At 36.2% G+C, this 26,994-nt stretch overlaps 1 protein-coding gene across 1 annotated transcript in view; it reads right to left on the bottom strand.

The window, feature by feature from the left end:
* Positions 1 to 9,092: 9,092 nt before the first annotated feature.
* LOC149819168 (lysine-specific demethylase JMJ13-like) overlaps positions 9,093 to 26,994 on the bottom strand; it is a 28,443-nt gene continuing 10,541 nt past the window's right edge. The window contains exon 10 of the mRNA XM_089986353.1: positions 9,093 to 9,496. Coding sequence (XP_089842479.1) covers positions 9,338 to 9,496 — 159 coding nt within the window. The 3' untranslated portion in view covers positions 9,093 to 9,337. The remainder of the gene's footprint in view (positions 9,497 to 26,994) is intronic.

The raw sequence follows: 26,994 nt of genomic DNA, 5'->3' as shown, positions 1-26,994 counted from the left end.
ATGGAGAAAGCAAGAAAGTATTATGAATACAATACTTGATATATAATCAAGTAGGCACTCGAGCATAAATATGCTTAAAAAGATCTAGGTGACAATATTCGTGTGTAGTTGTCCACAAAACTAGTGGATAAGGCAACACACGCATGAATTCTTAAAGAGAGAGCAAGAGCACAATTTAATAGGCTTAGAAGCAAAGTCCCTGCAATGTAACTTCAGAAACAAAAAGGTAAAAACATGGTGGTCTGAAAGACTATCATTGTCTTTTTATTTTTTGGACATAGGCTGACTCCTACCATGCAGTCTTTTTTAAAATTCACTTTCCAACAATTCACACTAAGAGTTAGAATTGGTCCAAAAACACATTAAGAGACATCATGTCTAAACTCATAGTTCACATTAACTCAATGGACTAGAACCATTAGGTTCCAAACTGATTGCTGCCAACAGATTTCATAAGGATTGGATTTTTAAATGTGAGACTTCCTGGGAAGGGAATGTCTCCAGGGAACCTTTATGAGTAGAACTGTAATGTCAATTGTTTCTCTTGTTCCACACTGAGGAACAAGCATGTGCTTCTAAGAGAACACATGGGACATGATGGTTAATTGCAATTGGGATTGATTGATGGCAATCAAACTTGTTTTCTCTGAGGGTAGGACTGGTAATCGAGCCGAACCAGCCGGACTCGTTTCATTTTTTTTTGAGAACGAAGGAGTGTCACCAAGAACCAGGTCATTTAATGGGCCCATCTCCCTTCAAAGTAAAACTCTCTGGGTTGAGGACATGACTACCTAGCCTTACCGTGTTAAAGCAACAACAGTCGCCATGTGCTAGTGGAATTCAATCCTGGGTCTTTAGCTTGACATAAGACCCCGCTAATCACATGGGTAACCACTGTGGTGGTGTTGGACTCGTTTCATTAAAGATGAGCCCCTGCTGGTGCTTGGCTCACTAGTTTGTCATGCCAAATTAAGCTGAGCCTGAGGTTATTACAAACTGAGATCACGAGCAGTTCATCTCGTTTGCCAGCCCTAGACAAGAGATCTCTTGTTTCAATTATCTAACCATAATTCACTTGTTCATGTCCTTTGTGCTGACATCAAAGGGTCGTTTGCGGGTAGTCTCTCTTATTCCTCTCATTGTGAAGCTAATCAAATGCGTTCTCAACTTTCTCCTTTCTTCCCTCACTTTTTTGGCGGGTAATTAAGCTGCAGCTAGATTGGCATGCATTATATATGTGTACCATATGGGGGCGCTTAATTGCCCAAACAACGACATCTGTGGATCGCTGCTATCTGCACCCCATGTGCTCGATGCAAACGTCATGTGTATAGTTTGGATCCATATTTAACATCTAGATTCGATTGCAGTTTAGATCCAAATTCGATTATAGTTTGAATCCATACCTAAAATTCAGATTCGGTTGTAGTTCAGATCTATACCCATATTGAAACCCATAATCCATACCCGTTTCTAGTCTGGATCATCCACTACAAGAAAAATGCTAATTTGCGACGGATTTTTTCCGTCGCAAAGTAGCGACGAATTAGCAAGGGAAAACTATTTGTCGCTAACATTCGAAATATTTGCAAAAGTAGCGACGAAAATATTTCCCTCACTAAATCCGTCGCTACTTAGTGATGGATTAGCGACAAAATTTTTTCGTCACGAAAACACTATAAAAAAATACTAATTAGCGACGGAATTAGCGAGGAAATTTTTCCGTTGCTAAATAGCGATGGATTAACGACGGAAAAATTCTCTCGCTAATTCTCTCGCTAATTTTTTATTTAAACCATCCCACCTGAGGCACGAGATTTTCCCTCCCTCTGTTTTTTCCTCCCCCCGTTTGATTTAAACCGCCCTTCCTCTAACGACGCGCAGCGGCCCCCCGAGCCGTGACAATGGCGTCGGCCCTCCAAGCATCCTCCTCCTCCCGCTACCTCTCCCCCGCGCCATCCTCCTCCTCCCGGCGGTGCCCCTCGCCGGTCTCCACCGTCTGTCCTGCCTCTCCCTCGCCTGAGGCCCTCCGAGCATGACTGGCATCGGCCCCCGGACCGTCCTCCTCCTCCCGCTACCTCTCCCCACGCCGTCCTCCTCCTCCCAGCGGTGCCCCTTGCCGGTCTCCTCCTCCTCCCGCTACCTCTCCCCCGCGCCGTCCTCCTCCTCCCGACGGTGCCCCTCGCCGGTCTCCACCGCTTGTCCTGCCTCTCCCTCGCCTGAGGCCCTCTGAGCGTGACTGGCATCGGCCCCCAGACCGTCCTCCTCCTCCCGCTACCTCTCCCCCGCGCCGTCCTCCTCCTCTCGGCGGTGCCCCTCGCTGGTCTCCTCCTCCTCCCGCTACCTCTCCCCTGTGCCGTCCTCCTCCTCCCGGCAGTGCCCCTCGCCGGTCTCCACCACCCGTCCTGCCTCTCCCTCACCTAAGGCCCTCCGAGCGTGACTGGCGTCGGCCCCGGGACCGTCCTCCTCCTCCCGCTACCTCTCCCCCACGCCGTCCTCTTCCTCCCGGCAGTGCCCCTCACCGGTCTCCATTGTCCGATCGGCCGCCTGCAGCTGCTCGTGTCCCTTTTTCCGCCGTGATTGGCTCGCTGCGAAAGAGCGTCCCGACGCCGGAATGCATCGGTTCTATGCAAAAAAAATTGCTCCCTGCCGGAGAACGCGCCGGCAGAGAGCAATTTTTTTAATTTTTTTTTTTAATTTAACGATGGATTAGCGATGGATATTATCCATCGCTAATTTAAAATAGCGAAGGACTCGCGATGAATCATGTCCATCGCTAATCCATCGCAAATTAACAATGAAAATAGCGACGGATAAGTTCTATCACTACTTAGCGTCGAAAAATTCATGATGAAAGTTATTCATCGCTAATCTGACGTTAATCTGTCGCTAAACCATTTAGCGACGAATTAGCATCGAATTAGCGACGAATTTAGGTCATCGCTAATCCACAGGTTTCTTGTAGTGATCCTATCCTAATCAAGTGGTTGTTCAAGGTGGTTCATGTCGAGGTTATCCATCTCACCCAGTGCAAGGCGTGAACCAATTTTTTATGAGTAGGCGAAAGCTCAGTTGTATCTTGGGAGCATAGTTGCACGAGTACCCATTGCACCAAAGACTTGATCCTAAGCTAGGCAATTATCACTTGAAAGATAGCGAGCGCATGCCTCCAAGCACACTTGGTTTAAGCTCAATTGCCTGACCCACTAATTGAAGCAGAATTTTCAACAAATTTCAAGTGATAGTTCTATATATGGAAACTATGAATGTTGAAAACCAAGAGCTGCCCAAGTTGTCTCAGTTCGATGGAACAAATTTCAAAATATGGCAACACAAGGTGCTCATCTTTCTCACAATTGCAAATGTGGTATATGTTCTCATGGAGGAATGTCCCGAAGAACGAGAGGATGAAACCATTGCTGAAAATTAAAAGAGATGAAAGTGAAAGAAGGATAATTTTGTGTGTCGCAGACATATATTGGACACCCTGTTTGACCTCTACTCGAAAGTCAACAGTACAAAGAAGTTGTGGCAAGCCCTTGAAAGCAAGTATAAAATGGAGGGTGCAGAAAATCATAAGTTTTTGGTTAATATGGATTTTAAATTCTTCGATGATAAGCCACTTCTATCTCAAGTCCATGAGATGCATAACTTAGCTAATTAGATTAAGTATGTGAATATGAACCTTGATGAATCATTTTTTGTGGTTGTAATCATTGGCAAATTGCTTTCAGCTTAAAAGGATTATAAAAATGAATTAAAACATAAGATTGAAGAGTTTATCTTAAAATAACTTCTTCAACATCTTAGAATCGATGAAGAAGCTCGATCTTGAGACAAGAAAGATGAAGTAAAAGAAGTTTGTGCTAAGGTAAACATAATTGAATGCAAAATAAAGTTCAAACCCGAACTTAGAAACAAGAACAAGAAATTCAAGTTTATTACTAAGAAAAGAGTTTTTGTTTTCTGCTATACTTATAGAAAACTGGGTCATTATGCGAGAAAATGATGACACAAAAAAAAATTTAGGACAATAAAGCTAGTAAACCCGATGACAACCTGGTGGTTGTAGTTAGTTAGATATTAATGATTAATTCGGATAAAGGGTGGTACATATATTCTGAATCAATAATCCATTCATGCAATGACAAAAGTATGTTTAAAATATATGAAACTATAGAGGGTGACCATAAGATCTATATGGGAGATAAACATAAAGCTAAGATGCATGGAAAAGAAAGTGTGGAGCTTCACTCTACCTCTGGAAAATGTTTAACCCTTTAAAATGTGTATCACGTACCTACTGTCACGAAAAATCTTGTATATATTTATCTACTTACAACTTATGATTTTAAAGTTGTAATAGAATCCAACAATATTGTATTGTCGAAGAATCACAAGTTTGTACGCAAAGGCTACTCCATCAATGGGTTGTTTAAGCTTAACTTGATTAGTAAAGTTGATTTTGCTTATGTTTATATGTTTGACTCATGATTTGTAGCATATTATATTATGACATGTTAGTTATAAATCTTTGAAAAATGTGGATAACTTAGGACTTATTCTTAAATGCAAAGTTGAGCATGTTAAAAAATATGATATTTGTATTCAAGCAAAGTTTGTGAAAAAACTTTTTTTAAGTGTTGAAAGAACTTTCAAACTACTAGACTTAATACATAGTGATGTATGTGATTTAAAAAATACTAACTCATGGGAGTAATAATTATTTTATAACTTTTATTGATGATTTCTTAAAATATGCTTATGTCTATCTCATGAAAACAAAAGATGAATCATTTGAAAGTTTAAGTTTTTCAAAGTAGAGGTTGAAAACTTTCATAATTACAAAATAAAGTTGTTTAGTTCTAATAGAGGTGGTGAATATCTTTCAAATGCGTTTATTAAATTTTGTGAGATTCATGAGATACATAGATAAAATATTGGTTCATATACTCCTCAACATAATGGTATAGTTGAACATAATAATATGACTAATAGATATGGTTAATTCAATGCTTATAAGTTCTGTTATAGAATATAATATATGGGTGATGCATTGCTTAGTTCATGTTATATCTTAAATAGAATTTCAGATTTTAAGTCTAACACTACACCTTATGAACTTTTGAAATATAAAAAACTAAATTTAAATTATTTAATTGCTTGAGGTTATATTGCTTATATAAAGCTCAATGAACCAAAATTAACCAAACTTGGTTTAAAAACTAGAACATGTGTCTTCATTGGATATTTTCAAAATAGTAAGGCATAGATTTATGAATATTGAAACCAAAGTGATTTTAAAATCTATCTAAACTGAATTCATAGAAGATTTAATTTTAAAATCACTTGAAACTCCAAAAGTCATTAAAAATAATCTAAAAAAATTATTATGAGCCTGAAAATTCTGAAATTCAAAAAAGTAAAAGATCAAAAAAGTCAAAAGATTTTTATCCTGATTTTCATTTCTATATGATAGATAGAGACCCTATTTCTTTTTCAAAAGTTATGACCTCTTTTGATACCCCTTTTTGGAAAGAGGCTATAAAGAGTGAATTAGAATCTATTATGGAAAATAAAACTTGGGTTTTGGTTTATTTACCCCTTGGTTTTAAACCCTTGGGATGCAAATAGATTTTCAAGCGAAAACTTTAAACTGATGGCTCTATTGAAAAGTTTAAAGCTAGACTTGTAGCTAAAAGTTTCAAATAAAAACATAAACTTGATTATTTTGACATATATGCTCCTATAAGTAGAATTGCATCTATTAGAACTATAGTTGCTTTGGCATCGATTTATAACCTTGAAATTCACCAAATGAATGTTAAAATTGCTTTTTTGAATGATGTCTTAGAAGAAAAAAATTATATGAAACAACCTGAAGGATATATAACACTAGGTCAAGAAAAGAGAGCTTATAAATTGTTAAAGTCTTTATATGGTTTGAAACAATCACATAAATAATTGCATAAAAAATTGATGAAGTAATAATTTCATAGAGTTTTAGAATTCATAACTTTGATAAATGCAAAGCAGAAGGTAGTCATATTATAATCATTTGTCTTTATGTGGATGATATGTTAATCATGAGCAATAATGTAAAATGCATAAATAATAACAAAAGTTTTCTTTCATATAAATTTGACATGAATATATAGATTTAGTTGATGTTATACTTGGTATTAAGTTAATTAGACATAAGAATGGTTATGCATTAACTCAATTCCACTATATTGAATTTTTTTTAAGAAAATATAATTATTATGATTATATGCATGTTGCTCATTCGTTGGATCTTAGTGTTAAGTTATCGATTAACACTAGAATAAGTATATCTTAATTAAAGTATGCAAGTATTATTGACAGCCTCATATATGTTATAAATGAAACTAGACCAAACATAACTTTTAGCATGAATAAGTTGAGCCAATATACTAGTAATCCAGGATAAATGCATTGAGATGATATATATCAAATCCTAAAGTATTTGAGAAAAACTCTAGATTATGAGATATTCTATGAGAAAGAACCCACTGAACTTAAAGCATACAGAGATGCAAACTAGAATTCTGATTTCAATGAGTCTTTATACATAAGTAGTTAGATATTTACCTTTGGATGTAGAGCAGTTGCTTGAAGATCCAAGAAGTAAACTATGATAACTCATTCTACAATGGAAGTAGAGTTGATAGCACTACCATCAACTAGTATGAAAGTTGAGTAGCTAAATAATCTTTTAATAGAGATATCATTAGGAGATGAACTTGTACCCCCAATAGCCATGTGTTGTGATAATCTAACAATTATATACAAAATGAGAAGTAATATTTATGGTAGAAAATCTAGACATATCAGTCTAAAGCACAATTATGTAAATCATTTACTCAAGTAAGAAGTAATCTCAATTAAATATGTGAAATCAAAACTTAGTGGATCTGTTAACAAATGGACTTTCTCGAGATATTGTCTTTAAGATATTGAAAAAAATAAGGTTAAAATCTATAAAATCAATCACCATTGATGAAAACCTAACCACATGATAAAGATCAAATAATGTCTAATGGTTTAATAAGAAGAACAAGTCTTTGAGTGATTAGATTGAGCACTTAATATTTTTTTATTAATGATGACAAGTGCTTGAAACTTGGGTACAGAGGTTGAGTTCAAATTGAACTCTTAATAAGATTCATAGGGTTGGAGGTATTTCAAACAGGTTTACACTCTTGATAGAGTTACCTATATGAGTGTCAAGGTAGGGGTCACCTTGTATGAGACTTGGACTTTGTCTCTAGACCACTTATTAAACTGGGATACAACACATTACCCTTAATGTGTAACTTCTATATATTGGTGGACACACTTTGACCACCTAAAGTAAAAGTATGTGTTACAATGTTTGGAAAGTCAATTAGGATTAATAATTCAAGGCAAATACTATTGAGGTCCCAAACTGAGTAAGACTAACACTAATATAGAGGTTTAAACCCAAAAGGTACCTTCATTTATGCATTAGATCTTTGCAAACTGTCTCTTGAGTCCTTTTATATAATTTTGATCCACGTGGAGGATTGTTGGATTTCACTCAAAACTACTTTCAAGTTTCATATGCATTTTTTCTTATTTTTCTAAGTTTATGGGGTTTTTGTCTTTCCTACAAGTTTAGTCTCGTATTGAAAGTTGTAGGAACTTTTCTTGTCCTTATATAAAGGTGGGGTGGGGGGGGGGGGGGGAGGGTGCCTTAAAGGGAAAGGCCCTCAAGGTCATTAGATCTTAGGTTTGTACCTCTTGGATCTTGACATTTGACCTTTGGACTTTGGAATTTAGATTTAGACTTTAGACCTTAGATTTGGATTTGAGTTTGGGTTTTAGTTTGGTCTTAGACCTTTTTTTTTAGTACTTGAAACATATTTAATATTCAAGTCTAAAACTAACTTTTGACCAAGCCTTAAACTTGTCATTGACTTTAGTTTGAATCTTCTTGGACCTTATTTGGATCCGTTCAACCATGCCCAACATTTTTTGCATGAAGATTTAATAGTCTTAACGGTCCACCAGTCGTACCCTACTTTGACTGTTTGGACCCATTTAAGGCCTCTTTATGGGTGGCCTGGGGACTAGGGCCTATATAAACCCCAACTCTCTCTCTCTCTCTCTCTCTCTCTCTCTCTCTCTCTCTCTCTCTCTCTTGGCTCTTCTGCTTTCCTTTGTTGTAAGATCTAGATCTATTTGCAATTCAGATCCATACTTAAGATCCATATTCAGTTACAGTTCAGATCTATACTTAAGATCCAGATCAGGTTATAGTTTAGATCCCTACTCACTTACAGTTTGGATCCATACTCATATCTGAACTCAGAATCTATACTCATTTCTAGCCTGGATCATCCAATCCTAGTCGAGAGGTTGTTGAAGGTGGTTCATGTCGAGGTTATCGATCTCACCCAGGGTGTGACTCGATTTTTTGTGAGTAGGTGAAAGCTCAGTTATATCTTGAGAGCACAGTTGCACCAGTACCAATTGTACCGAATACTTGATCTTAAATAAGGCAATTATCACTTAAAAGATAGTGCATGTACATGCGTGTCTTCGAGCACACCTAGTTCATGCTCAGTTGTCTGACCCACTGAGAATTTTCAACAATTCCTTTGGGATGGTAAATCTCCGATGAATCAGCACCCTAATTCGACAAAGAAACGAGTTCAGCGATTTGAATGATAAACTGTCGAGTTCGGCCTTATTATGTCAGCTCAGCCTTCCCATGTGAAAGCTTTCATCGGGGGGACACTCACTTCTAAACGTAACCTAAATCTATCCCTAGAGCTCCGTGCTCATGCAATTTCATTTTCAAGCACTACAGGAAGCCATTTATCTTGAGATGGATGGACCTGATAGATTAATAACAAAATGACTGCACAATGGTTCCCTTCATCTCAAGATGGTGGCTGGTTTCAGCGGTACATCGAAAGGGCTAATCTCACGTGTCTCTTTTGCTTTCTATCTTCTTTTGGAGCGAGGCAGCACTAGCATTGATCATGTGATGGATTCCTAGGACTTTTTTTTCAATTTATAACCCGAAGAAACCATGTCCAACCCAAAGACTTGGCTGCGCTGGCTCAGCCTGCCATACCTACGGTCGTCATGCAGGCATCCCACAACTACAAGCATGAAATTAAAACAATATTAGCGCATGTAGCTTACGACATAAAATGGATTCGTATCTATCTAGGGCCGTCAATGGGTCAGATCAGAGGTCAGGTATCAACCCGATTTGGATCCATCATACCGGGTTTGGTAGAAACAATGAAGATCCGGATGAAAGAAACAATCAGGTTTGGGATCATTGGTCAAAACCCAACCAAATCTGGATCCAAATATGAGCAACTTCTAAACGGTTCAGGCGGATGGCCGACCCTTTTAAGTATATCATGATTTGGATCCAGGTACGATCACCTTTAAAAAGAATAATATGCCACCGTGAGATTCCAACCTGACTCTCCTGTTTGAAAGCAAAAGACATCCATTAAAGCAACATATGCTGGTTGACAAATGATGTGAAGAAACAAAACAGTGGAGTATTCTAAATTTCAAGCCAAGTTTAACATGACCCTGACCAGACTCCGATCCGCACCAATGTTAAGTTATACTGGGTATGAGGATATAAAATAATTGCCTGGTTTGTTGTGCTGTTCATTAATCAGCTAGACAATGTTTGGCAGGTGAGGTCATAATGAATGTGACCAATACATCTCGTGGGGTTATATTCAATCCCCACCACACATCTCACTTGGGAACCGTGAGAGAGCGGGAGTAAGATGTGTGGTGGAGATTGAAGTGAGATGTGTAGTGGGGATTGATGATGGGATGGATCATATTCAATATGACCTGATTTGTTCTCATGCTCAAAGGTGCAACTTCTGTTTCTTCTCATGCTCCTTTCCTTTTTTCTTATATATTTGTCCGTGGTATGATTTTTTCTTTTCCTTCTCTAATTCAAGAGTTAACATCTACGCATTAAGATAAAAAAAAAAAAGCAGTGTGAAAACAAGCTCAAAAGAGAAGAAAACAAAGCCAGAGGAATCATACCTACCTTTAGCAAACAAAGAAAATTGAAACAAGGAAGCAACAGAACAAAAGCAAAGGCACATCAAAGAAGAAAACGGCATCAATATTATTTGATTGAGATGGTCAAAAAGTTGTACCACAATAGGATTGTTACAACTGGCAACCCTTTGTGGATTTTAACATCTCCATTTGAGAAGCCCATGGATATGAATAATGTCACTTGTGAAATAATTGGAACCTATTTTTGCTAGTCTAAAATGGATGTGGCTTGTCACTTGACATGGGACGACCATGATTTTAAACCTACTACACCTTGTCACAAGGTTAAAGTTGGGTGTACTCTCAGGTGGACAATGAGAACCTAAAAGGGTTTTTAACCAACGGAAAGCTATCAGTAATGGAGGGGTTTTTCCTTGGCATAGCAAAAAAAGAAGAAATGGATGTACATTATATAACATAAAAGAAATAATAGACGTGTGCAACAATACAAGTTGGCAAGTAATGGTAAATTAAAAAGAAAGGAAAAAAATTAATTTGATTATTCTTTACAGTTGCCCATCATTCAGGGGTATCTCATTCTACCTAACATTACTTAGGCCAAGAATGAAATTTCTTTCTTAGAATCAAAATTTTTCTTTTGAAATTTAATGGCAACCAACTTTGAATCTTGAAATTAAAAGTGGATAACAAGTTTTGCACCTCGGAATAAAAATTTGAGTAAAACCCAAAGTTCCAGACTCTAAAGCTTCATTAGGAATAAAAAATGAATATCGGAACTCTCTCTCTGGACGTAGAAAGCTGACAGGCACTGAGGTGAGGCTATGCCAAGCCCCTACTACAAGAAAGGCTGCTTAAGAATACTTTAACTCGGTGTTCCCGCAATGTCTGAAATTACTTTTTCGTACTATCTGGCTTGAGTTTTCTCGATCTTCTATTGACAACTTTTTGAATAATGGAGACGACTACTCAATGTTTTGAGTGCACTGCTCACAAGTCACAACGCTCAGTCAGCAGAATCTCTCTCTCTCTCTCTCTCTCTCTCTCTCTCTCTCTCTCTCTCTCTCATCATCAGAACCCTAAAGAGCAAAACCAAAAAGAAGAAAGAAGAAAAGGCCCAAAACGGACCACGGAAAGAAGGTAAATTTGCATTGCTTTTTTTTTATTAAGTCCCACCCACATGACCAATTTTCTTTTGTAAAAGAATAAAGAACTAAAGGGGAAGTAGCAGACAACTTTTCTCTGAAGCAGAGTGGAATCCCAATCTGCTCCCAAGAAATGGATCAACAACAAATCAAACACCATACACTCTACCTGCCTGTTGGCTGAGCCTGCCCTGCTGGAAGGCGAAAAAAATCCCCGGCAACAGAGAGACCCAAGAATCAGAATGCGTCAACACCTCAATTTGAGGCCTGCACAAAGAATCCTTTGTCCAAAAAATCTCAATTCTGTTACTGCTACTTCCCCCGGTCATTTGCATTGTTAGTGTCGCTAGGTAGCTATCTTATCAGCCTTCGATGATGGCGATCATAACAAATGCCCGCTAGATTCTGAGTGCTTGCTCGGAAACAGAGGGACACGAACCTTAAAGTGTTTTAGCTCACTGTCTATTTTCTGAGCCCTGACACTGTCGTTGCTATGTTTTCTACTTTGGAGTTTCCTCTCCTCAACTTCCTTTGGCCTTGATGATTCCCAAACAGATGATTTAAGCTTGAAAATAGGAGGATTTCCCTAAGATTCTCTTTGAACAACAGGAGCATCCTTTGCAGGAGACTTGAATCTACAAGAAGCCTCTGATTTAGAAACCATCACGGACTAGGTGGCGGTTCAAGTTTGTGAGATGGGCTGCCTGCAGGAGTTGTTTTCTCATTCCTTCCATCTGCTAAAGCCTTCTTCAGTCGTTTAAGCACCTAAAACAAAGAACACGCATGTGAACAGCATATCTTTAAATGTGCAGGTATCTCACATGGACTTAAAGCGATAAGCCTATAACAAAATTTAACCTGAAGCTCATGAAATGCTCGAATCAATATGAGCATGATCAGTAGCCACTTATGTTTCTAGTCTTCAAACATACAGGTATCTCACATGTACTTAAAGCTACAACAAACGTTCAACCTCATGCTGCACATAAAATGCTCAAATCAACATGAGCATGACCAATAGGTCTTAAAATGTGCAGACATCTGACATGGACCTCAAATTTTCACAGCCACTACTCAATCAAGCTTACGTTTCTGCTCCTTCATTTGTTCTATTATATTAACTTTCCTTCATAGGAACTAGTAAGTGTTTTTGGCCTAGTAGTAAGGTTACTAGAGTCTATGCTCTGAGATCATTCATTCAGTCAATGGTTCACTACCAAATTTTCACACTAAAAAAAAAACAATGCTCCTTGTACACATTTATCTCCTACAAGAGGTGAGTGTCATACATACTGAGTGATGGATCCCATGATCAATCATTGCGACTGAAACCTGAATATGGGTGTCACATCTGCATCTTGGACACATTATTACTGCCGGAAATGCAACACTCATATTCAGGATTTACTCACTATTGTTGCTCATGGATCCACATATGTGGTCTGTATGTTCATTACTTCAAAGTTCAAACTCACATCCTGTAGGAGATAAATGTGGGCAAGAAGGGTCTCAGCTATATCTCATCAAGGCAAAACTCAGGATATCATAGGAATTTTTAATATATCTCAGAAAAATCTTGGTATTTTAAAAAAATGCCGAACATAAAGACCATAAAAATAACTCATAAATCCCACAATCTTATAGTGACAACCTTGTGATAATATCATGAGATTACCACTATATTCTCAACACATTTTTTATTTTGTATTTCAAATATTTTAAAATAATTTTCTGCAGTTTCTTTACAATTTTGCAGGAAAAACTACTAAACTTAAAACTGACTGGTGGTTTCATGCATTAATCATCATTGTCATTGAGCTGTACTTTGAAATTTTACATGGTACCATAATGTGTTTCTTCAGAACTTACATAAATGCCCATGATTGGTGACAATTATTTCACAAGACTGTTAAAATATATATATATATATATAATATATATATAATTTTGTTGTAATAAATAATGCCCATCAGGGGCATTTTAGTCTTTTTACTTTTTGTATATAGGTTTGTCCTATAGAGACAATTTTGTATTTATTTTTGTTTTTTATATTTTTTTTAATTGTCTTGGTTTTGAGGGGCTCTTTTAGTTAGGTTCTTTTTGGACTAGTCAACATAGAGTTGACTAGTCAATAGAGGAATTGCACTCTATTTCTAGCAGTTGGACTGTTCTAACAGCTCGACTACCTCTTGTGTATAAATAAAGATAAAAACTACTATTTGTTTTCAATGTGTATATGATCTAGTATGATGCTTTATTCGAGCACTTCATGGTTATAAATGTCAAAACATGTTCTTATATATGACTTCAAATTTATTGCGCTTTTTGTTGGACTTTGTTTTGTTTTTTAATATTAAATATTTTAAAATGATTTGAAATATTTATTTTAAAATGGTTTTGTGTCATTCACAAGTATGATTTTATGAGATTTTGCTTAACTTATGTTTGAATTTCTTTCTTTTCTCTTTGATGTATTCTTATGTGAAACATAAAATACTTTAAGTAGTATTAAAGATTATATGCCGTTGGGGTCTTAGTGATCATGGATATCCTGATATTTTGAAATTTGAATAAATGATTTTTCATATTGTTATATCCTTGTGCACTTGTGATTGTCTTACATACACATTGGTGAATGAGTTCGTCTATTCATGCATAAGAAATTGAGCATGATTTCTTTATGCAAAACTTGTTGTTTTATGAGAATTATGCACTTATCCTTCTGGAATTTATGTTGAACTCCTCTATGAAGTTTATGAATGCTTTTTTAAGTGTGCCTTTTAAAATTATTAAAAATATTTATGTTATTGTGTGTTCTCTTGTTGGTTCTTTTAGTGGCCCTTGTGATTGCGCCCATTTAGGAGGTAGTTTTATTGCACTTGAATGGTTTGTGCCTTGTGATTGTGATACTTCTTAGACTCATGGCTCCTTAATGAACGTTATCTTACATGTTTTTTTCATATTACTCACATGAGTTTTAAGTATTATTTTTCTCGCATGCTTGTGATACTAAATAAAATAATATTTTTTATATTGTGAGCCTTCTTGTGTGTATCCCTTTATGGATTTTTGTGAGTGTGTTCCTTTGCATTTGTTCACTTTACATTGGTGGACATTTTGGTTCGTGATTAAAGGATTTTTTGTTCTTTACTTGCTATTAATAAAATTTGTGTTTCTTTTATAGCCTTCCCTATGTTTGCCCTTTGTGGGTTTTGTAAGTGTACCCTTTGTGGTTCACTTTTGTTCGTGTCCATTTTGTATCTATTGATGGACATTCGTGTTAAAGACTCTCATTGGTGGACATTTTATCATGTCATATGATTGCATTTATGTGCATGTTTTTTCTAAACTTATTTGAGGGTTTCATTTAAATTGGTTCTTGTTCCTTGGAATGTGTCTTTCAAGGTTTTCCTTTTTGCCTCTTTATATGGCTTGGTCCATCACTCTTCTTTCGATACATCCATTATTCTTTGTTTGGCCTTATCGAGGTGTGTTGTATGTGTTAACGTAAACATATATGTACATATGTATTTATGTACATTTTTGTATATTTGTAGTTTAGGGGTATTTTGGTCTTTTCATATGTATGAAAAAAATAAGTATGTTTTTTTATTTTATATTTTTTTTTATTATTCTTAACATAAATATTCCCAACCATCATGGGCTTTTTGGGAATTAATAGAGAGTTGTTGGACCCTACCCAACGACCAGATTTCTAGCCATTGGGTAGGTCCCAACGGCCCTCTATAAGCCATGTGTTATATATAATGGAGTCTACCCCTTTTCTCGTTTGAAGTAACTCAAAAGGGTTGTTCCCTAATAATATTTCTTATTTTTTATGTGTTCTCAACCCTTAAGTGGCTTATTCTTGTGTTGACCCATAAGAAAGGTCATATTCTCAAGTGTTCTCTTGCCCATAAGTGGCTCACTAAAGCATAAACAATAGTTTGTGACATGGTATCAGGGCTAGATCGTCTCTTTGGTGATATTCAACTCTTCTTCAAGCATATTTGAAGTAGTGTGAAGATCGGGCCTTGTCTTGGAAAGCGTGCCTACCAACTTTCTTGAAAATTGGTCACTTAATGAATGTTGAGTCTCGATATGGCGAAACACACAAGAGGGGGGGATGAATTAGGTTTTAAAACAATTTTGCTTTTCACACAGACGGATATAAGTAAATCAAGGAAAGTGATGCGGAAACAAAAGAAATAAGCAAACCACAATACAAGGTTTATAGGGGTTCGGCCAAACTCGGCTACGTCCTCTTGGCACTCTTGCCCAATCCACTATACCCTTAGATTCACTATGCTAAGAACCAAATCTCCTAGCTTTAGGGTGCTATGAACCAATAACAATAGTTTCACACCGCTTGTGAAACTCAACCGTGAGCTCTACTGACTCACCGTAACTCAGCCCAAGAGTTAGGAATACAAATGGTTGAATACAATCACTATTTTATATCATACAAATGTGAACACAGTTATGTGCAAGGGTGAGTGCAACCCAATACAGAAAAGCCCCAAATAATCCCAACACTAAGCAAAGAAATCGATGAAGATCGCTTGTTTGAAGGCTTTAGAACACTTGAGAGTTTGATCTTGAAGAGCTTGATGATTTGATTTGTTTCCTTCTTCCTCTTAAATAAATACTTGGGAATGATCTTGATCAGTTGGGAGAGTCGTTGGGCACACAAACCAAGAATTTCAAACGAATTTATGACCGTTAGAATCGCCTGTTGCTCTTACATGTCGACATTTCATGTGTCTACATACATTCCCCGAGTGTCAACATGTCTCATCCAAGTCAACACTTCATTCATATTTTCAACTTTGTTCAAAGCTCCTTTCTTCAGCAGATGTCGACATTCGATCCAGGGGTCAACATTTCACTTTTTGATTGCTAAAGGGGTCAATACTTGCTTCATAGATGTCAACCCTTCTGTGCTCAGTAGATATTCAAGCATCGGTTGTTGGAGGTTGACAAGGCATTCAAGGATGTCGACACTTCAATCCCGAGAGTTTATACTTCTTGATTTCTTCACGAGTCGACACTTCATCTTTACGGGTCAACACTTTAAACTCAGTTCAAGCAGGAATGCATTCGATTTGACGATAGTCAACATGTCATTCCTGCGGGTCAAAATATTTTACCTTTCAACATGATATTCTTTTGATCTTTATTTATGGGCTCTTCACAGGTCGACATGTGTTTTACAGGGGTCGACACTTAATCAGTAAACTCTTTGTATTTTTGCTTAAACACCTCATTTCAAAGTGTGATCTTTTTGGCACTTCTTGGAGGGATTTTTGGCACTGAAATGTGAATGTTTTTTGCACGTAAAGTCAGTTAAAATCCCTTCACACTTGAGGTTTAACCATTAGTCCTTCAGAGAGTTTTATTGTCATCGAAATCAGTATAGGAGTTCAACAATCTCCCTCTTTTTGATGATGACAAAATTATCTCAAAATCATTACAAAAACAGAGTATGCACAATCAAATTTGTATAGTTCAAACATTTCAGAGTTCAAATTTGATTCAAATATGGCATTTCAAATTCTAACTTTCACACTTATGTTTGTATTGCATCACTTCAATTCAAATATAATACATTGTTAATAATATTTCATTCATGTATATAACATCCATATTTTTAACAAAACTTTCTCAAATCTCAACAAATATATATGTTCCTCTCATTCATTGTATTGCATATTTTTGCATACACCATAATACATTTTTGTATTACACTTCACATACACATGCATTCATTTTCTCCACATATACATACATTTTCTCCCTCTTTTTGAGGGCATCAAAAAGGATTTCATCAAATCATTTAAAATAATGTAAGCATATAAAAAACATTGATCTTTTAAAAGAAAAAAATATACTGACATCAATAACATTTCATCTTATAGTTCATATGAAACATTTAAGCATAAGATAGAAAGAAAAACATTTATTTATCATAGTAGAGTCATTGATCAAACATGTAAGCATTTAAACTTTGTTGAGTTCATGTTTGAATCAAAGTTCACATTTGATTCAAATCTTTACTTTTTATTAAAATTGTTCTATATTAACAATATCTCTCAATTCATTTTTTTTTTACAAAATAAGTCACATTCTCAATGTATTTCCACTCACATTCCATTCATTTTTATCATTTTTCTCCCCCTTTTGACAACATTAAAAAGGTGAATATTCATTTATGGAAAACAGAGTATCATAACATTGAAAATTTGTATATCAATCAATATTGGTTGTTTTAAAAACATGATTTATAGAAGATGCATCATAAGTTGCTGAATTCACAGCTTCTCATATAAATATCATTTTCTCTTTATTTTTAAAAAGGTAATTCATTCAATATTCACAGCTCATAAATCCTTGTTATCAAACAAGATATCTTTTCCTTTTTAGCATCATTCAAGGCGAATAATATTCATCAAGATAAGCAAATATGATCAAGACATTTGAAATTAAAAGAGTATTTTTTTCATTATAAAGTTTGTGTTAATGATATCCAAAATATTAACACAAAACAAAAACAGTCACTGAATTGCATTGTCTTAAGAATCATTAGTCGAGTGACTTGATCAGATACTACAAAATATCAAGAGATCAAAATCAAAATTCCTAAACTGGTCATGGAAGATCCAGAGATAGGTGACTGATATGATGATGCTCTGATGAGGAGGAATCCTCTGATCCTTCAAATCATGCAGCATTATATCTAACCCTACTGCTCAACCAACAATTGACTTTGCTCCCCCTCAATATGTGTTGATCTGGAAATGATACGTGTGGAGCTCCCAAGGCGAGTACTTCAGCAATGTTTTCCCCCTTAGTTGTTGCTTGCTTCTTTTTGATATCCATTGAGTTTCATTCAAATCTTAACCCATTCTATGAAGAGTGTTCTCATAAAAAATATTTGACTTCTTCAAAGATATGGAGTTGAAAAGGCAAAAGCTCCTAACGGATGGGAGTTTATGAGTTCTCAATGGGAGAATATGAAGAGTCGATATGCTTGTGTTGACTACCCAAGCTTTGGATTAAAGGAGAGAGAAAACAAAAATAATGAATGAGAGTTTGGGTCGACTTTTTCTTAAATAGGTCACGAAGAGGTCAACACTTTGAATAAGGGGTCGACACTCAAGCAAGAAGGAATACATTGTAAGGAAATGGAAGCCTCCAACAAGATCCACCACAATGCCAAAGTATACACATCAAAAGCCACAAATGGGCTCACTCACAAAACCCACACAGCGGGCAAGAACAAGAGGCTAAAATAAACAATATTTTATTAATGACCTTTATGCAAGAAGCATGCATAATGTGGGGGCTTTGCCCCATATTTATACACAAAGGAGGACTCCACAAAGAGTTGTTGGAGTCCCAATGACTCAAAATACAGTCGTTGGGACCCCCAACGGCTTTTATGTTTGACTAGTCAACATGTGTTGACTAGTTCAATTACAAATAAAAAGGTAAAAATCTAACCTTAGTTCCTATTTCTAGTTAACAAAAGAAAAGGAAATAAAAGAAAAATAAAGAGAAATATATATATGTACAATTTTAACACTCCTCAAACTTACGATACAATAACCAAAAGTTTGTCTAATAAAAAGTGAAAATGGGGAGCAACGAGAGGTTTGGTGAAGAAATCTGCTAATTGGTATTCTGATGTAACATAAGGCAGATCAATGGTCCCATGTAGATACTCCTCTCGAACATAGTGACAATCCATTTCGATATGTTTAGTACGTTTATGAAAAGTACGATTGCTGGCAATGTAGATCGCACTCATGTTGTCACAACACATGCAGGAGTCTCCTATCACTTGCACTCACATATCAGCCAACAACCTATGTCACATATTAGGTGTGGCTGCGGGTGCAGGTGGGGATGCGGCTATGCGGCACTTTAAAAAAACTTGGGTGCGAGGGTGCAGGGAGAATATATATATATATATATTAACAATATGTATTCATATATATAATATAGATAAAAATGGACTTCATTAGGGTTAACTAAATCTACTTTTGGATAGAAATGGACCTCAATGTGGTTGACTTCACCTAACACAGGAAGTCGTGTCCAAGTGTCGCACTGCTTGGGTGTAGGTGTGGTGCAATGTTAGAAGAGTTCGTGTTACATAGCTAACAACCTTCTGAGCCAGACTACCTCCATCATTGTAGTTGCCATGACTCGATATTCAGACTCAGTTGATGAAAGCGAAGCCTTCTGCTGCTTCTTGCATTACCACGAAATCAAAGATTCACCTAAGAAAACACAAAAACTTGTAGTTGAGTTTCTATTATTGGGATCACTTCCCCAGTCAGCATCAGTATAGGCAATTAAATTTAAAGAAGATGAAGCAAACAGAAAGAGGCCTCAAGAAAGAGAAGCCTTAATATATTTAATAATACGCAAAACCGCTCTCATGTGAACAAAAGTGGGAGCGTGTTGAAATTGACTAGTTGTGTATAGAGCTTGTGTTATGTCAAGTCTAGTAATTGAAAGATTAGAGAGTGCTCCAATAAGTTGTCTTTAAGAAGTAGGATCTTCAAGAAGTTCTCCATCATCAATTCGTGTCTTGGTGTTGACAATCTCAGGGGTATCAACTCTCTTATCATCTGTGATTTTAGACCTAGAGACAATATCAAAAGCAAATTTAAACTGAGATAATAAATATCCTCTAGGAGAGTAAGCAACTTTGATTACTAAGAAATATTTTAAGAAGCCTAAATCATTCATTTCAAAATATTTTTTTCAAAGTTTTTTAATATTTTCAACTCTCTGTTTATCTCCTCCAGTGATAATCATATCATCCATATAGAAAGGAAGAATAATAATACATGCATTAGAAATCTTAACAAACAATGTAGTGTCAGTAAAACAAGTTTTAAATCCAATATCAAGCATAACTCGACTAAACCAATCATACCAAGCCTTTGGTGCTTGTTTAAGTCCATAAAGATCTTTTTCCAGACGAATAGTGTTACCCTTAGGAACACTTATACCTAGTGATGCCTCTATATAAACTTCTTCAACTAGGTTTCCATTAAGAAAAATATTTTTAACATCCATTTGAAATATAAGTCATTTTGGAACAGAGGCTAATGGACTAGAGTTCTAATAGTAGTCATTCTAGCGACTGGAGCAAAGGTTTTCTCGTAATCTATGCCATATTCTTGAGAATATCCCTTGGCAACTAATATTCTTTATATCTTTTAAGAATTTCATCACTCTTTGTTTTAATCTTGTATACCCACCTACAACCTATAGGTTTCTTTCCTTCTGAAACATCTCAAATAGTCCAAGTATTGGCCTTTTCTAAAGCTTCTAACTCTATTCCTGTGGCTTCTTCACATTCAAAATGTTCTTTAACTTGAGTATAGGTTGAAGGTTCCGCATATGAATGAATTAATGCAATGAATGCCTTGTATTTTGGAGAAAAATAGTCATAAGACACAAACTTTCCAAGTGGTTTAGAAATCCTAGATGACCTTCTAGTATGAACTTTAGGTTGTTCAGCCTATTTCTCCAGTGCACATGGTTACTTAAGGCCCCTCCATAGAATATTGTAAATAGTTTTTGTTCCTATGAGTTTGCTCTTCAGTAATTATATCATCATGACCATTGTCAAGATCACATTCATCTATTATATCAAGACCACTATTTAGGTCATACTCATAATCACATTTTTCATGACTTGAACTTAAATCAAATAAAAAAGAATACTTTTATCCTTATCGCCTTTCAAAGTCAAAGAAACTTTCTTTTTCTACGGTCACATTACGTGAAACATATAATTTTTTACTTTTATGATCAAAGCACTTGTAGCCTTTTTGGTTATCTGCATAACCCAAGAAGGCACAAAAAATAGCACGAGGGGAGAGTTTATTATTTTTGTTAGTAAAAACAAAACATTTGCGCTAAAAAATTCTTAGTCTAGCATAATCAGGAGATAATTTAAAGAGTTTTTCAATTGGTGTTACATTTTGCAAAGAAGAAGGCATTCTATTGATGAGATACATAGTAATTAGGGTTGCTTCAGCCCAAAATTCTTTTGGCACTTGATTTGTTATTAGTAAAGTTCTAGTTGTTTCCATAACATGTTTGTATTTTCGTTCAGCCAAACCATTTTATTGTAGTATATGAGGACAAGATCTTTGATGTGTGATATTATGCAAATTTAGATAATCTTTAAATTCTTTTGATAAAAATTCTCCTGAATCTGTGCAAAAAATAGAAATATCCTTTTCAAACTTATTTTTGACCAAGTTGTAAAATATTTGAAAATGTTAAAAGACTTCATATGAACCAATATGAGGTCGTGGTGTATGTTGTTTGCTGATGATATTGGTTTGATTGATGAGTCTAGAGTTGGGGTTAATGCTAAGTTAGAATTATGGAGACAGACATTGGAAGCAAGAGGTTTTAAGTTGAGTAAGAATAAGACAAAATATATGGAATGTCGGTTTAGTAAGCAACGAAGTAGTGATGGGAGTGTAGTGAAGCTTGGTGAGCAAGAAATACCGGTGGATGATTGTTTCAAATATTTGGGATCTATCATTCAAAAGTATGGAGAAATTGATAGAGATGTAAATCATAGGATAAAGGTTGGGTGAATGAAATGGAAAAGTGCAACTGGAGTGTTAGGCGATCATAGAATGCCATTGCGATTGAAGGGAAAGTTTTATAGGACGACTATTAGGCCGCTTTAGTATATGGTACGGAATGTTAGGCTGTCAAGAGACATCATATTCAAAAAATGAGTGTAGCTGAGATGCGTATGCTTAGATGGATGTGTGGAAATACAATAAAAGATAAGATTCAGAACGAGGAGATACGTAAGAAGGTAGGTGTTGCACCCATTGAAAATAAGACAAGAGAGAATCGTTTATGGTGGTTTGGACATATTCGGCGAAGGCCTAATGATGCTCCAGTTAGAAGGATGGAAAAATGAGAAAATATATTAGTTAAAAGAGGTCGGGGTAGGCCTAGGAAGACCTAGACGGAGATGATAGGAAAGGGTATGAATGCTTTGAACCTCACTGAGGACATGGCATTTGATAGAAATGATTGGAGGAGAAGGATTCATGTGGAAGACCCAGAATGATTTTCTTTTTTGGTTCATATCGCCGACCCCAATTATTTTGGGATGAAGGCGTAGTTGTTGTTGTTAAAAGACTTCAGATTTTTGTTTGAGGAAGTAGATAAGTATACCTCGAAAAATCATCAACAAAAATCACATAGTATACATATCCACCCTTTGATGTAACTGGTGTTGGCCCCCCAAACATCTGAATGTATTAGCTCAAGCGGTCTAGAAGAAAAGAAAGTTCTTTTATAGAATGGTAATCTCTTCATTTTACCAAGAATACAGTCTTTACACGTAAAATTTTCACCTTCCCTAATCAGCTTTCCTGATTGGCTATCCTGCACCCAACAACCATGAGAAGAGGAGACATTATATTCATGGTTAGATATTTATGAAACTGATAAGAGATTTAAATTTAACTTAGGAATATATCTAACTTTTGGAATGGTAAATTTTTTGTAGTCTTGTAAAATCTTTTTGAAATTCCCTATTCCTTCTATTTAAAGGGATGTACCATCAATTGTAAAAACATTTGACATGCTTGAGTTGGTATGACATTCCGATAAAGATTTACAATTAAGGATCATATGAAATGAAGCACAAGAATCAAGAAGCCAAGGAGTTTTAATAGGATTGAAGAAGGATGAAATTGTTGCTCCAATTGAAGCTTCATTTGAAGAAGATACCCCTTTGAGAAGAGGTTGGAGAATTGTTATAAGTATTGACATTGATACGGGTACATCATGAGGTTTGTTTTCATTAGTCTCTTGTGAAGAGTCAATTGAAGTCATTTTCTTTTCCTCAACTTTGGGCATTGATGTTTAGTGTGTCCGGTTTCATGACAATTATAACAAATAATCTTTTTTCTGTCATAATCATTGCCTTGTTTCCAATAAGGCTTGTTATCGTGCTTATTTCCTTGTTTCTAATAAGGTGGCTTGTAGGGGCGTATATAGTTTCCCGGTTTAGAGACGGCCAAAATGGAGGCATCTTCATTTTTCAAAGAGTGCTCTTCATTTTTCAAAGAGTGCCCTTTTAACCTATTCTCTTTTATACTCAATTCTTCGATAGTGTCAACAATAGAGGGTATTTTTCCTCTATGGAGAAGAGTCGATTTAATGCTTTCAAATTTCAGTCTCAAGCCATTTATAAATTGATAGAAATGTTCTGTATCAAGTTGCTTTTGCCAAAGCACTACATCTTCTGGGCAATGCCACTTAGGCTCAAGAATAGATAATTCTTCCCAAAGTTCGGACAATTCATTGTAGTATTCCCTAATACTTTTGTTTTTTTAGTCATTGTCCGAACTTTATTTTGTAGATTGCACACACGTTCAATATCCTTAAGAGAATACATATTCTTAAGGTATTCTCAAGCTTTGCTGGCATGCTCAAATTTTGAGACTATAGCACTTTTTAATATCTATGCTATTGACTAACCAAGACATGATCTTGGCATGCCCCATTCTCCACTCTTTCCACTTTTTCTCACAAGTGATGAGTGTCTTAGTCTTCTCACCATCCGTATGAGGCACCTCTTTTTCATTCTCTACCTTTGTAAGGATTAGTTTAGGCTCCATATCGGAACCATCAATTAATCCCCAATCCTTTTTCCTATATGTAGTGCTTCGTTATTGAAGATCACATTACAAAATTAGTATCATTGAGTTTCATGGGTATGATGGTGACTTTCTCATTGTCATCCATTCTTACAAAGTAGAGAGAAAGGGAAAAAAAATAATAGATGAAAAATGAGAGAGTAGTAGCACGAGCACACCACCACCAATACACGAGCCAACGAACCATGCTTGCACAATCACACAAGCACTCGAATCACCAAGAATTTTTCTTTCTCCTACGAGCATAAAAAAAGAGGCAATACGCAATCCTCAAGAGTCAAGAGCGAACCTGGCTTTGATACCATGTAAGAAAATGAAAGCCTCCAACAAGATCCACCACAATGCCAAAGTGTACACACCAAAAGCCACAAATGGGCTAACTCATAAAACCCACAAGGGGCAAGAACAAGATGATAAAACAAACAATACTTTATTAATGACCTTAATGCAAGAAGCATACATAATGTGGGGGCTTTGCCCCATATTTATACACAAAGGAGGAGGACTCCATAGAGAGTCGTTGGAGTCCCAACGGCTCAAAATAGAGCCGTTGGGACCCCAACAACTCTTATGTCAACATGTGTTGACTAGTTCAATTACAAATAAAAAGGTAAAAATCTAACCCTAGTTCCTATTTCTAGTTAGCAAAAGAAAAGGAAATAAAATAAAAATAAAGAAAGAGAAATATATATATGTACAATTTTAACATACATATGATTGAAATAAGTGAGGTCGACACTCGAGAAGACGGGTTGACATCTGAGTATATGTATGACTCTTTAATGAACAATAGATGGGTCAATATCTAGACATAAGGAGTCAACATTCGAGTATATGTATGACTCTTTAATAAACAAGTGATGTGTCGACATCTAAATACAAGGGGTCGACATATAATGTTCAAAAACATTTTTTCAAATAGAATTAATATGGATTTTAAAGGAGATTCAACTTTTCTTTGAAATAGGTTGATTCAACCACACTTGAGTTACAACCTTAGAGGATACAGGATGAAACTTGAAGAATTAAGATGATGATTTTAGATACTTCTAAATCTCTAACAAGATTTCTATTTGAAAAATACATAATCAAAGCACATGACTGTTAAATTATGTAATCAAACTTGTAATTTCGTATATATATTTTATATATATAAGGTAATACATATACATATATATAATATATGTATATGTATTTACCAATTATATATATAAAATATATATAGTCATAGTAAGGGTAGTTTAGGAATTTTACACATTCTTTTTCAAGAATATGTTTTTTTTGTATTTTCTTTTTTCTTTTTCTTTTTGTATTTTTGTTTTTTGCATTTAATGCATTGTACATGCATTGGGAGGGGCCCAACCCACTAGTCGTTGGACCCCTCCAACGGTCACATTTGTGACCGTTGGAGGGGCTCCAACGACTATGTGGAGCCCCTCCCAAGGCCTCCTCCAAGCCCTATTTATATGGGCAGCTCCTCTTGTATTTCTTCAAGGGATTTGGGATTATAGCCCAACCTCTTTAGTGTTTATGAAACTTATGGGTGCAAGTGCACATTTGTGATTCGGTGTGTTGTGTTTGTTGTGCACAAGTGTTCTTGGGTGTGTATGTTCACACATTTATTCTTAAGGTTGTTGTGTTATCGACTAAAGTATCTTGTTGAAGATACTTTTACATGGTATCAGAGCCTCATTGAAGAAGAAGAATTGCGACTCGCCTTCTTTTGCATTCCTCGGGAAGCGTGCCTTCAAGTTTTTTGAAATCAAAGAGGATCATCTTCTTCGAGCAATATTTTAGGAGCTTCTTTTGTCAAGAAAGACGCAAAAAGTAATTAAGGTACATACTATCTCTTGCATTCTTTCCTCTCTAATGGGCGAAAAAGACTCCCATTTCTCTCTTGGGTTTAAGCTTAATGGCTCAAACTATCATGTTTGGGCCGGTAATATGGAAGCCCATATTAAAGGAAAGAGGCTTTGGGGTTACGTTTATGGATCTATACCGGAACCGGAACCCAAAATTACCATTGTTGAAGGAGGTGATATTAAGATTCTTGAAGGGGATGAAAGACAAAAGGCCCTTGAAGAGTATTCTAAGAAACATGATGATTGGGAAATGAAGAACTTCAAGATATTATCTTGGATTTTCTCATCCGTTGAGACCAAGATAAATGCCAACATCATCAAATTTAAAAGGGCTTCCGAAGCTTGGGTATATCTTGAGAAAATGTACACCTCAAGAGATCTATCCCACAAGTACTTTCTTCAAAAGAGGGCTTTGACTCTCCAACAAAATGACATGACCATTCGGGAGTACTTTGCCGAATTATCCTCTATTTGGGACGAGCTCACAATCCTTGAACCTAAATGGAGTGGTGAGGCTATCGAATTAAGGCACAAACAACTTGAAGAAGACCGGTTCTTCAATTTTTTAAATGGCCTTAGACCCGAATTTGAACAAGTTCGGTCCTCTCTTCTCTCCGCCTTCACATCCCCCTCACTCGAAGATGTTATCACCAAGCTAAGTGGTGAAGAAACCCGTATGGGGATTGGCAAAAATAACCCTAGCATTCTTGTTACTTCTTCTACTCAAGAAGATGGTGAAATGGCTAATGTCGTGTCAAGACCGGGAAATAACATGAGGACCTATAGACCTCCTCATTTCAAGAATCAAGGTCAAGGAGGAAATGATCGGTATGGCAAAAGAGACTATAGCAAAGTAACTTGCTATCATTGTAAAGAACCCGGACATATCAAACCCTTGTGTCCTAAATGGAAGAAATTGATTACGGCTATGGCATCTCAAGTTGAAGAACGACCCCCTTTATCAAGTGAGTCTCTTTCTCTTCAACAAATCGTGGAAGCCCTACAACCTCTTCTCAAGGGAGGTACTTCCGGAGCCGCTATGTCATCCTCTTCCCCCGGTAAGACATCTTGGCTTTTAGATTCCGGGGCATCCTTTCACATGACCCCTAGTTATTGCACTCTTTCAAATTTTTCTAAAAGTGCTTTTCCATCCTTTGTATCAACCGCGGACGGTACATCTCTTGAGATTAAAGGAATAGG

This window comes from Nuphar pumila, chromosome 13 (assembly GCF_984573655.1).
Source record: "Nuphar pumila chromosome 13, dmNupPumi1.hap1.1, whole genome shotgun sequence".
Lineage (NCBI taxonomy): Eukaryota > Viridiplantae > Streptophyta > Magnoliopsida > Nymphaeales > Nymphaeaceae > Nuphar > Nuphar pumila.
This window is presented reverse-complemented; position numbering and strand designations above follow the sequence as displayed.